General features: G+C 42.7%; 1 protein-coding gene across 4 annotated transcripts in view; it reads left to right on the top strand.

Annotated features, from left to right (window-relative positions):
* LOC122761289 (amyloid-beta A4 protein) overlaps nucleotides 1-12,511 on the top strand; it is a 33,719-nt gene extending 21,208 nt beyond the window's left edge. Inside the window, exons 6-17 of one of the 4 annotated variants that reach the window (XM_044016463.1) lie at nucleotides 354-748; nucleotides 1,747-1,914; nucleotides 2,950-3,083; nucleotides 3,762-3,836; nucleotides 3,941-4,099; nucleotides 4,507-4,635; nucleotides 4,742-4,841; nucleotides 6,704-6,916; nucleotides 7,002-7,055; nucleotides 7,909-8,000; nucleotides 8,549-8,695; nucleotides 9,248-12,511. In XM_044016463.1, the coding sequence (XP_043872398.1) occupies nucleotides 354-748; nucleotides 1,747-1,914; nucleotides 2,950-3,083; nucleotides 3,762-3,836; nucleotides 3,941-4,099; nucleotides 4,507-4,635; nucleotides 4,742-4,841; nucleotides 6,704-6,916; nucleotides 7,002-7,055; nucleotides 7,909-8,000; nucleotides 8,549-8,695; nucleotides 9,248-9,349 (1,768 nt within the window). In that variant the 3' untranslated portion in view covers nucleotides 9,350-12,511. Of the gene's footprint in view, nucleotides 1-353; nucleotides 749-1,746; nucleotides 1,915-2,949; nucleotides 3,084-3,761; nucleotides 3,837-3,940; nucleotides 4,100-4,506; nucleotides 4,636-4,741; nucleotides 4,854-6,703; nucleotides 6,917-7,001; nucleotides 7,056-7,908; nucleotides 8,001-8,548; nucleotides 8,696-9,247 lie in introns of all 4 variants that reach the window. The other 3 variants (XM_044016462.1, XM_044016464.1, XM_044016465.1) reach the window with 3 other exon arrangements.
* The last annotated feature ends 796 nt before the right edge of the window (nucleotides 12,512-13,307 follow it).

Below are 13,307 nucleotides of genomic sequence, written 5' to 3'. Positions count from 1 at the left end.
CATCTAAATACAGAGGAAACTGATAAACTACTGTTGCTAAGGTTACAAAAACATCACTGATGTTACCAGAAAGTGACCAAAAACGTGTCACAAAAGGTTGTAATGTTACAAAAACAAGTTACTGAGGCTACAATATAGGACTTAAGTTGCCACGCAGTGTTTCAATATGGTGTAATACAAGTGATTAACATTAAAAAAACATGACAGGCATGACCAATTATCACAATAATGGAAATTTGCTTTTACAATGTCCTTGTTCTTCCTCCCTCCTTCCATCCTCTGTCGTCCTCGTCCCTGTTTCCTCTCCTTCCCCTCACACATCTTCTCTCCATCCCTCCCTTTCTCCCCCCCAGTATGGTGCGAGATCCGGAGCCAGTGGAGAAGCAGGAGGAAGCGAGGCCATCTGTGATCACAGAGGACAAGGAAGGCGGCGACAACGACCAGGAGGAGGAGGAGAAGGAGGCGGAGGCGGCAGCAGCAGTGGCCAATGAAGATGACGAGGAGGACGAGGAGGAAGACGAGGAAGAATTACTGGACAATGACCGGGACGGAGACGGAGAGGAGGATGAGGAAGTGGTGGAGGAAGAGGAGGAGGAGGAGGAAGAGGAGGAGGTAGTAGAGGAGGAGGAGGACGGAGACGACGACATCATAGACACGCTCGACGACAACGAGGATGAGCCCACCGCCAACGTTGCCATGACGACAACCACCACCACCACCACTGAGTCTGTGGAAGAGGTTGTCAGAGGTGAGCAATGTTCCTGACGTGTGTGTGTGTGTGTGTGTGTGTGTGTGGAGTGTTTTATTTTAACAGGGTTTCTGCACGGGAAAAAAAACAACGTTAAAGGGATAGTTCAGGTTTGGTTGTATGAGCTCAAGTCTTTGACATGTTGAGAATAAGTTCCCCACTTTATTTCGCCATTGCAATTCATATTTAAACCGGAAATTGAAGTGTGCATTCTCCCACATGATTCTCCCCTCATTCTCCCACACCAAACTCCATAGAGAAAATCAACGTTTTTAGCTCACGTGGACACAGGAGCTGCTGGTCTGCCGCAGCCTCGTGTGGTCATTTTTTGTCCCCGAGGTAAATCTGAACAAAGGATTTCAAATGCCGAATTCACAAAATAACACATTTGAACTCATGGATGAACGCAGCAGTGGATCAACAACTCCTGTATCCCTGAGATGTAAAATCACTGATTTTCTCTATGGGGTTTGGTGTGGAGGAGCATGCAGTTTTCAAAGCAACTCAAACTTAAGTTTCCAAACCAAAAATATTAGATGTCGTAATAAACATATTCTTAAAATATTCTCTTAATCAGGCATAGGTTTTTATTAGGTAAGAATAATAAAATTTTTTAGACAAAAATCCATTAAAAACAGTCCCTTTAACGCTGGAGTCGGATGATAGATTTCCCTTACATTGAGATTGATGAAAAACCAGCTCAAATTGTACCACATGTAAAACACGCCCCCCCCTCCGTTTTTCATGCTTAGCTGAACACAGTTGATCTTCCTGCTCGTCGCCGATTAATTTCCTGCTGTCACGTCTCGTATTGTGGTCGTTTGTCATCTCGCCGCTCTCATTAGCTACGATTCATTTCAACCAGGATTAGTTTTTGTCATTTCTGTGTTAAATGATTCAGTTGCAGACACAACACATTCCCTCACCTGCTTTTCTTCACACACCCTGTCACCTAGTGTCACATATTAGTATAATAGTGTGTGTGTGTGTTCTTCAAGATGTGTGCTGGGCCAGTGCAGAGACCGGTCCATGCCGGGCCATGCTGCCCCGCTGGTACTTTGACCGAGAGGAGGGCCGCTGTGCTCAGTTTATCTACGGCGGCTGCGGCGGCAACAGGAATAACTTTGACTCAGAGGAGTACTGCCTGTCTGTGTGCAGCAGCGTCAGTAAGTCCTGAAAACCTCTCAGCCGGCGGCTCGCCAGGCTGAACGCCGGCTGTTTTCACACCCAGCTTCTCTCTCTCTAACGCTTCTTATATTAACAGCTGCTTGGTGTGCTGCTTCTTTTTTTTTGGACGTTTTCTACCTGTGCTAACACTTACCTTTCCCACCCCTCCCCTCACTGTGTGTGTGTGTGTGTGTTTACGCATAGTTTACGCAACAGATGAATGTTTGCAGCAAACAGACTTTACCCTTCTCATAATCCTCTGTGGATTCTGTCACCCGAGATCGATCGTTTTAGCAGATTAATCAGCCCTGATGGGACATTTTACATTTATTGTTGACTCTGGCTCCAATAGTGGCGATGGACGAGGCCATGTTTGTTATTGGATAGTCGCACACTGACATTTAAAGGCCACTTTAGCTGGAAATATGTGATTTTTTCCTGATGGATAACATAAAAAAACAGTTTTAAAGAGTCCACGAAAAAGAAATGTCATAAAAGATCCAGCTTGTGTGAGTCATGTGTGCTGAGCTTTGAGGTGAATTCAGTGAACCTCGTAAATCAGTTCAGCAAACACACAGACTCAAAGAACTAAGTGGTTTTCAATGTTTAGTCAAGTGATTCCAGGTGATTTGGGATCTCATAGAAATCTGTGGATAAAGTCATGTCTGAGGAGACAGAAATCAACTTGTCTTGTACAAGTTCTGGTTCTTGAACAAAGTACGCAACAATTGGGACCGAAAAATCTGAGCAATTTTGCAAGTGGTGGAAAGATGCGTATCTTAGTGTTAGAAATGACACTGGAAGTTGTAACGTTGCCAAAAATGAAGAATGCAAAGAAGAAATCAGCTTTTAAATGTGAGATTAATCCGGTTTTCTGACTTTCTCTCTTGCTCTCATGCTAACCCTGTTAACACGTTTCAGGCTCTGGGCTGTTTTTCGTGTCTTTGTACGTCCAAAAAAAAAAATCCATTAAAAGGTTTACTAAAAATAAGCATTTTCACCTCCCTGCTCCGTCTTATTCTCTCTCTCTGCAGTGCCCACGGCCACGCCCAGCTCCTCCGACGCCGTGGACCACTACCTGGAGACGCCCACGGACGAGAACGAGCACGCTCACTTCCAGAAGGCCAAAGAGAGCCTGGAGGCCAAACACCGCGAGAGGATGTCCCAGGTACGAGCAGAGATTGAAGAGGCTGAGACGAGGGTTTGTTTATGCGTCACGCCGATCAAACTGTTCTGTAGTTCTGGTTTCTGCAGAAGACGGGAACAACCTTTTATTGTGTTTGTGCGCCAGTGTCTTTGTTTCACTTGCCTCCTCTAGTTTCACACAGTTGACTTCACCCATGCACAAGTTTGTTAGGTCACGTCCTCAGAGGCTTGAGCTCCCCCCCCCCTGCGTGCACTGGTCTTTCTAAAGGAAGAAGAAACAGGGAACAGAAAGTGTTTTTTTTAGACATTCACTGAAAGTTTACACTCAACAAATCCCTCATAACAACATGCAAAATCTGCACGTATGTATATTCTAAATGAGTATTTTCACATGCAGCCTGGGCATGTTAAATGATGATGTTTTATCATTTGTATTATCTCTTTAAAATAAAAAATATAGACAAAGTTTTCAAAATGTTCGACCATTGCATATCTTTGGCTACAATACCACGCGTTTGTTCTATTCGGCTCTTATCTTAAATTGCTTCTCACTGTCAGGGACCATTTGCCTGAGGATATTGCAAATAAATGATTCCGTGCTGCAGGGTTTTTTTTTGTTTGCTGTTAAGTGACATAAGAGAGATAAGTACGACTGAGTGACAGGTCTAATGATTATTTTACTTCCTCCTCTTGTTCTCAGGTGATGAGAGAGTGGGAGGAGGCAGAGAGGGAGGCCAAGAATCTTCCACGTGCCGACAAGAAGGCTGTCATTCAGGTACGCTATGCAAAAACTGAATGTACACAAAAACTTCTACTTTTGTTTTGGTGCCTTTTTAATTAATCTACATATTGTGTGTGTGTGTGTGTGTGTGTGTGCAGCGTTTCCAGGAGAAGGTGGAGGCACTGGAGCAGGAGGCGGCCAGCGAACGCCAGCAGCTGGTGGAGACCCACATGGCCCGGGTGGAGGCTCTGCTCAACGACCGCCGCCGCCTGGCTCTGGAGAGCTACCTGACCGCCCTGCAGCAGAATCCACCCAGGGTACGTCACTTTAGAAGACATATCCAACTAAATCGACACTTGGTCAAGTCTGTAATGTCTAAAGAATTATGTTTGAGACTTAAACCGATGTTTTGAAACGTCTCACTCTGTCACACCAAACTCCATTGAGAAAACCAGTGTTTTGAGCGTGCGTAAAGACATGAGCTGCTGCTCCACTGCTGCCTCTTGTGGTCACTTTGTGTCACTGAGGTAAATGTGAACAAAGCACACACGGGGAGAACATGCAAACTCTATGCAGAAAGGCCCTTGTTCCAACCGGGGCTTGAACCCGGGTCTTCTCGCTGCAAGGCGAGAGTGCTAACCACTACACCACCGTGTGGCCCCAGCTGCAATTAGTTTGATTCCTTAATGCCCTTGTGTCTGATTGACTCCCGGTGTCTCTGCAGCCTCGCCACGTTTTCAGCCTGCTGAAGAAGTACGTGCGTGCCGAGCAGAAGGACAGGCAGCACACACTCAAACACTTTGAACACGTCCGCATGGTCGATCCCAAGAAAGCTGCCCAGATTAGACCTCAGGTAATTTAATCCCCATTTAAAGTATTTTATTCAGCTTATACTTTATTGATTGTCCTAGAGACCATCACGGTAGTGTTTATTGTACGTGTGTGTGTGTGTGTGTTAGGTGCTGACCCACCTGCGTGTCATTGAGGAGCGCATGAACCAGTCTCTCGGACTTCTCTACAAGGTGCCCGGCGTGGCCGACGACATCCAGGACCAAGTCGGTGAGTTTTTAGGTGAAGGATCTAAATATGAACACGGGGGTTTTTCTATTTTTAGCAGAGAGAAGTTTGCACAGAGACACAGAAACAGTCGTGAGACGATACGTCGCTGTTATCCTGACCAAAGTTGCTGCGATTCAAGATCAAATTTTTAGATGTTTCTGTCTATAATCTGCTTTAGTTCAGGTTTTTTTTTTTAGAAAATGTGCACAAATATGGACGTTCCTCTTTATTTCTGCACCTTTTTAATTAATAATCACATTATTGAGTTAAAAACTACAAAAAAATGTGACTAAATGTTGTGTTGTGATAAAAACCTCAAATTTTGTATGACTGGAAAGATGCAGCTCCCCCTTGTGGTAGTTTACATTCACTGACAGTGAATTCACTTTTATCCTGATAATGAAAATTCACCACTATAACGCTGTACGTTAGTGTTTTTTTAATCACCATTCAAGATAATATCCTAGATTATTCTGTCCCTACAAGGAAATAATAATAATAATAATAACAATAATAATAATGATAATAATTCACAATGACATGACAGAGTCGTTACGTGCCTCTGATTCCTGACCCTGACGGGACAGATATGGACGAAGACACACTGTCCTGATTTGTGCTTCATGTAACAGAGACAGCGCTCCACATTCCAGGCCAGCACAATCATCTCTGGCCTAATCCTTCTGTTCAGAGTCAAATCTAAGTGTTTATCCCCTCCTACCCTCATCGTCGTTATCATCATCATCCTCCTCAGTGTTCCTGCTTTTGTTAGGTTTCTGTGGATTTTAGGGGGGTTTATTGGAGTTGCATGCGTCACACAGCCATCTGTGTCTCTGTCTTGGAGGCTGTCACAGTCTGTGCCGCCCGACACACACACACACACACACGCACACACACACACACACACATGCAGGAACAAACACAGAAGAAGAATCAAAACACCGTTCAGCCGTCGCTAGGAACTTGGGCTTTTAAATGGGAGCTTGTGGTTTGGCCGTTGCTGCTGATGGTGTCGTTTTGTCGTGACGTTTGTTTTGTGTCACACGGTACGTAAGGGGCCAGCATTGTTGCCTCACACCAAGAAAGTCGCACATTATTTTTGTTTTTAATGTTTTTATTTCACCTCTCTTACACGCAGCATACTCGGCGTAATATAAAACATTGAATTATACATACAATGCATTATACATGCAGTGTAGAAACATATGATCAGCATTTTTACAGTGAAAGAAATTCAAGTGCATTCGGGTGAAACATCTGCAGCAGATGTTTCTGCCCCCAAATCATTTAAATAATCCTAATCCTCAGTGTTATTACTCTTCTTCCGATGCAGTAGTCCACATGCGGGCACTAAAGTAGACACATAATGATATATAATGTTATATAGTGTCCTATATATAGTTCATGTATCTTTAAGTATAGCAGTTAATGTTTGATGGTAACTCATGTTCTGCTGCTGCATCGTGTGTTGAATGAGTATCATGGTGAATTTTGAACTGATGCTTGACTTAAAAGGTTATAATTGCCAATAAAATCACAATATATATCAGAAAAATTGCTATTTAGACATTGTGCCACATCACTGGCAGAAAGACATTTGCAGTCACTGCTGTGATAATATCCTGCCTTTTTTTTATTATTATTATTTTATTGTTTCCTGACAGGATATTGTCTTTCATTTATATCATGAGTGTCATTTCTGGGCAGGAGTCTCTTTTTTTAAACTCAGTTGAAATGCTGCCCCCTGGTGGTGCACTGTAGCCATCCTCAGTTACTCGTGGTGCAGAATGCACAGCTTTTCTTTTATCTTCAGCATCACACAGAACATTTTTAAATAAATAACTCCTCCTTCCGTCCTCCAGAGCTGCTGCAGAGGGAGCAGGCAGAGATGGCTCAGCAGCTCGCCAACCTGCAGACGGACGTGAGGGTGAGCTACGGCAACGACGCCCTGATGCCCGACCAGGAGCTGGGCGACGGTCAGACCGACTTCCTGCCTCAGGAGGACACACTGGGCCTGGCCGGAGTCGGCTTCATTCACCCTGAGAGCTTCAACCAGGCCAATACTGACAACCAGGGTAAATAACTACTGACGCTACAGTCTCTCACACACACACACACACACAGAGCTAAGTCTCTCTCTCTCTCTCTCTTCCTCTCTAGTTGAGCCAGTGGACTCTCGCCCAAACCTTGATCGAGGCATTCCCACACGGCCAGGTTGTTACATTTACCAGTAAAATGTGAATTAATGAGGATGCATGTCGTTCATTTTCAACACTGGCAGTAAATTATATTATGAGGTTTCCTAATGATGATAAATGTTGTTTTTTTTGAATCGTGGGTGTATGAGGTAGCAAGAAACAGATTTTAGCCACTTTAATAAAGAGTCAACTCATTAAATCTGTATATTTTAAAGTCTACGGTCTCTTAAAAATACGTATCTCACTGTTGTACAGACTAAGTTGCCGTTTATAAACCACAAACTCTCCCACACCAAACCCCATAGAGAAAAGTATCGATTTAAGCTCATGGGGACACAGGAGCTGCTGGTCCACTGCTGCCTCCTGTGGTCAGTTTATGTCACTGAGGTGAATCTGAACAAAGGATTTCAAACCCAGAATTGACAAAATAACACCTCTGACTTTGATTATGGAGGCAGCAGTGGATCAACAACTCCTGTGTCCCTGTGATGTAAAATCACTGATTTTCTCTATGGGGTTTGGTTTGGGAGAGTGAGCGGTTTACAAACTGCAGTTTCCTGTCTAAGAGTGACATCAGTGAGTCTTTTGTTCATCTGTTTTTCCTTGTGATGGTATATCATCGCCTCATGTCAAAAAAAAAAACAACCACCTACACTTTTAGGTTAAGTTAATCCGTCCTCTTTAAATGAATCATGAAACTCGAGTCACTGCCTCCCTCAGCCTTTCATTTTTCCCAGACTCTGCTCGGCTGTTAGCAGATGTGATTTGATATGCGTATGTGCGCTTTATTAATTTCACACCACTGCTACTCCTCTGCTGTCGTCAGCCATAATGGATCACACTTTTCCTTTCCCTCTTTTTCCTGCCAGTGACTGGAATGAAAATGGAAGCCATTCCTAAGATCAGGATGGAGACGGAGGACAGACAGAGCACCGAGTATGAAGTTCACCACCAGAAACTGGTAAACCGTCAATAAGGAAAATGTTGAAAAATGTTGATCAATGATGACATTTTCAAATATCTTGAGTTTTAAAGATTTCCTTGTTACGTGGAGCAAAGAAAATAAATGTAAATATTCACAATTAAGAAGCTGAAAAATAAAAAAAAAACTGTTTTAATTCTTTCTAAAAATCAATTCATCATATGTTTTAATGTCAAAACATCCCTGTGTGTTGGAGAGAGCAGATAAACTAATGTTAGAGAATGTTTCAAGCTTAATTTCACTCTGTAATGATGCTCATTTAAAAAAAAAACCAACCTACTAAAAATAGATGCATGACAGGAAATCTAATTACAAAAAGCATGCAGTGCAAAGTAAGTGAAACAGAACAACACGAGCTGTCGCAGCAGCAGCAGCTACAAGGTCACAGGGATGGTTTATCCCTGAGGGAAGTGACATCAGCGGCGTCTCTGATCACAGTCGTCGCTCCACTTTTTTAAAAACAAACATCATCATCAACATCCCGGTAGAGAATAAACAAGAAAACAAACAATGCCCTCCTTTTTAAGGTCTTCTTCGCAGAGGACGTGGGCTCCAACAAGGGCGCCATCATCGGCCTGATGGTTGGCGGCGTCGTCATAGCGACCGTGATCGTCATCACCCTGGTGATGCTGAGGAAGAAGCAGTACACCTCCATCCACCACGGAGTCATCGAGGTGAGAGTCAGCTGACCCAAGCATGTACCCCAGTGTGAAACATGGAAACTTGTGACACGTGGAGAAAAAATGATTTTATCCTCTGAACTAAAGACTCACCTGATGTATTCTGTGACAGTTTAAGTCTATATTATCTTAAGATTATGTTTATGACTTCATTTTGCTGTAGTGTGTGAACCGCTTACTCTTCCACACCAAACCCCATAGAGAAAATCACCGATTTTACGTCACAGCACACAGGAGTTGTTGATCCACTGCTGCCTCCATCAGAAAGTTCAAATGTGTTATTTTATAAAATTCTGTGTGTGAAATCCTTTGTTCAGATTGACCTCAGTGACACAAAGTGACCACACGAGGCAGCAGTGCACCAGCAGCTCCTGTGTCCACATGAGCTAAAATCCACACTTTTCTCTATGGGGTTTGGTGTGAGAGAGTGAGCTGTGTACAAACGTCACCTCCCAGTTTCTTAAGATCTGTTCTGTCTTTATTTTATGAAAGCCTTCACGTGTGCACCTCCTCCCCTCCCTCCTCCCTCCTCTGACCCTCCTGCAGGTGGACGCTGCTGTCACGCCCGAGGAGCGCCACCTGTCCAAGATGCAGCAGAACGGCTACGAGAACCCGACCTACAAGTTCTTTGAGCAGATGCAGAATTGAGGAGAATGTCACATCGACACATACACATACACATATACACACACACACACACACATCACATGCCCCCCGTCCCCTCCCCTCCCCCATCCTCCCCCCCTACTCCAAAACAGCTAATCTGGATTAGATGATAGACGAGTTACTGTAGTGGGGTGAGGTTTTGTTTGTTTGGTGGCTGGGCGGACGCGGCTCTGTTGCACCACGTTAGTTCACTTTATTGGAGCAAAGTTGTCCTTTTAAAGAAAAGGAAGAACGGCGTCTTTTTATATATATGTTGCTCCGTCTGGGCCTGCTGATGTATGAAGATGAAGGGGGGAGGAGAAAAACAAGGCCCCGCCCAGTGCGTCGACAAACAAACCCACCCGTTCACCGAGGAGGAAGAAGAAGAAAAAAAAAGGCGGGATCTCAGCGCGTACTCTCATGTGTTTGAATCCTAATCCGTGTCGGGAAATTTAAAAGTGGAGCGACGTCGTCGTAAATGAGGCTCAGTGGTTTTTGCCTGCTGCACAACTTCTCCTCTACAGTCGACACTGGAGTGAAAACAAAGTTTTCCCGCCCGGCGTTTCCGCTGCGGCTCGGTTTGCGACGCTTGCTGCGTCAGGTCACTTTTAGACGCGCTGACATCTAGTGGCGATGCTGCAGATTGCAAGAAGTGGAGCACGTCAGGGAACTACGGTGGCCTTCGTGTACCAGAAAAGAATGTCATCCTTTGTGTACTGCTAGTTTGTCCATCCAGGTTGCCGTAGAAACCGGACAGCACAAGACATTGTTTACGTTCTTTTTCGGGCTACGATGACATTATGCTATTTAGGTAGCTGGCGCAAGGATGGCGAAAGCGAACTGCAGCGTAAACGCTCGGTGGAAACGCGACTTTAAGGTAAAAATAAAACCTCCTCTCCTTCCTTCCTTCCTTCCTTCCTTACGTCCTCCATCCTTCTTTTTTTCGTGCATTCTTACGACAGCTGGGCTGTGTGGAGCCGATGATTTACGTTCAGACGCTAAAACACGATAGTGAGTTGCGTTGGCGGTGACGATGCGTTATGACGACTGAGCTGTTTTGTTTTGTTTTATTTCAGGAGTTTTTCTTTTATCTTTTCCTGTTTTTTGTTTTTCAAAAAAGAGCAAAAAAAAAGAAAAAATGTCGGGGGGAAAAAAGAGAAAAAAGTCGGCCTATGTAAAGTCCTTTTTTTAAACTGCGTGTAATGTTCCTGAAGTACTGCTCTAAGGTCTTAGCTGTTATTATGTAGTGCATGATGACGACGACAGGATTTGGAAACAATGAAAACAAAGAAACAATTTAAGATCTTTACGCTGCTCTCTCTCTCTCTGTCTCTCTCTCTCTCTGTCTCTCTCTCTCACTCTCTCTCTCTCTCTGTCTCTCTCTCACGTTTAGATTGTCATCTTAGCCAGATTGTACATTTTAGTATCTTCTCGTGATCACGTGACTTCAAAAATTCAAATGATGAAGAAGAAATGTATATATATGTGTGTGTATATATATATATATATATAGATATATATATACACATATATATAAATATATATATATAAATACATGAATGAATCTAGAAGAACATGTAAAAAAATACACATTTAAATGAGATCTGTGATTCTGGAATTTAAGTGTGTTTTCTTTTCTTTTTTATTGCGTTCCTGACGTGGGTCGTGGGTTTTTTTTTTGTACATTATTCTCATTATTTACGCTTCTTCTCACAAACACTTATTTAACGCTCTTTGTTGTTTTCCATGTGGTTGTGTTTTTTTATAAATGAGTCGGGGAAAGAAGGTCGCGGAGGTTCAAAAAGAGGGCGGTTTTAAGGTTGACGTGTGTGTGTGTGTGTTTGTCGTTGTCAGTCAGACGCTGTGTCGTTTTTGTTTTTTTGTTTTTGTAGAACAGTTGGAGAAGAGAAGAGGAGGAGGAGCAGAGGAGATGACGAGACGTTCTGTGTGTTTAGATATGCAGCACTGTGCAAAAGTCTTCATAAAAACACTGGAAAAGAACTTTTAATCAAGATTTTAATCAAGAAATATGCACTAAAATGAAAATTCAGAACAAAAATATTTAGTGTGTTTCTTTAATATTTTGTTAAAGACTAACCTGATGTATTCTATAGGTCATAGAATATATAGGACTTCATTTTATCTATAAGACGGCCTGGAAACGTGCGTTTGTAATCTGCTCGCTCTCCCACACCAAACCCCATAGAGAAAATCAGCAATTTTACATCCCAGCACACAGGAGCTGTCGATCCACCGCTGCCTCTGTTAGAAAGTTCTAATGTGTTTCTCTGTCGAACTCTGTGTGTGAAACCCTCTGTTCACGTTCACCTCAGTGACACAAACTGACCACACGAGGCAGCGGTGCACCAGCAGCTCCTGTGTCCACGTGAGTTCAAATCCACACTTTTCTTTATGGAGTCTGGTGTGCGGGAAAATGACCTTTTTGTTCCAACCTTCTAATAAATAGATTGCAAAATAACATTAGAAGTTAATTGTAGCCGGGGTAAAAGCACAAATATGGTGATGTAAGACTTTGTCACAGTGCTGTATGTACTGTCCTGTATATAATGGATTTTCAGCTCCCCTTGCAGCAGCTCACACCTGGACTGTCGACACACACACACACACACACACACACACACTGGAGTCTGTGTATAAATAAATAAATAAATAAATATAAATGTTCACCACCAGAGGGAGAGAGAGAGCTGAGAGCCGAGAGCAGGCAACATAGGTAATAAAAAGATATTTGATATTTTTGGTCGTGTTGGCAGTAAAATAAAAAAAAAAATCCCTCCGTTCCTCTTCATGTCACACATCCATCACCATGGCAACATCACGGAAAGAAACAACAGCTCTCGCTGTGTTTGTTTAAAGTGGCATGTACAGTAAAGTGTGTGTGTGTGAGTGTGTGCATGGAGGCTGCCGTGTGGGCTTGGTCCATGTTTCAGAGGTTGTGCATTAGACGCCCACCAGAGGGCAGTAGAGTAAGCAGGGTTTTCTTTCTGTGTGTTTTCTCTTTTTCTTTTTCTTCCTGTGGGTTCTACAGTATATTGGGTTTTTTTTTTGGTTTCCACTGTGTAATATTGTGCAGGTCATTTGCATTGACTGGGAAAATGCTTTCTACACTGTATTCCATAATAAAGTTTTGAATGTACATACCGATGTTGCGTCTTTGTGGCCTTTTTTTTTTGCCCCAGGTTCGAGCAATAATATCATTCTCCAGTCCTCTCTAATGCTGCAATATCAATTTTAGCCAGAGGTGGAAAGAGCACTGAAATATTTAACATTAAAATGAAAGTACCACTGTTTTTACTTGGAAAACAATAAAATAAAAGCACAATTTTCACTGTCAGAGGTTGGTTTTGAACAAAAAATAAAGTATGTAAGTAAAGTATAACTCTTTACCAGCTAATAGAGGTAACATGTTTTGAAATGGTCATATTTCAAGAACGGTTGATGATAGTGATTCAATGTTTGGTTGAAGCGTCAGGAGACGTCAGCAGCTCCCACTTCATTCTCTTACTCTGAACAAACAACCGGACCAAACAAAACCGCTTCATAACAAAAAACTTCCAAAAAACAAACTAAAACTGTACGTCCAGCGCATTCGTGCACGTCATTTCAACGACTCTGCAACAATGAGAAGAATAAGATAGCCTTGAAAAAGCCACACAAGTGCATATTTGTTGATTAATGTCAACAAGACATGAGCAAAGAAAATATGTTAAATGTTATACTTTAATACAATTTTGTGACTTTACGGAAAACAAGACCATGACTTTGTCACATTTTGGACAACATACTATACTAAGACTTTTTTAACTGATTTTGGACAACATACTAAACTATGACTTTTTGAGTGATTTTGGACGACATACTAACCTCTGACTTTTTTGAGTGATTTTGGACGACATACTAACCTCTGACTTTTTTGAGTGATTTTGGATGACATAGTAAC

This window comes from Solea senegalensis, unplaced genomic scaffold (assembly GCF_019176455.1).
Source record: "Solea senegalensis isolate Sse05_10M unplaced genomic scaffold, IFAPA_SoseM_1 scf7180000014515, whole genome shotgun sequence".
NCBI classification, from domain to species: Eukaryota; Metazoa; Chordata; class Actinopteri; order Pleuronectiformes; family Soleidae; genus Solea; species Solea senegalensis.
Note: the sequence above shows the minus strand (reverse complement) of the source record. Positions and strands in the feature narration are given on the sequence as shown.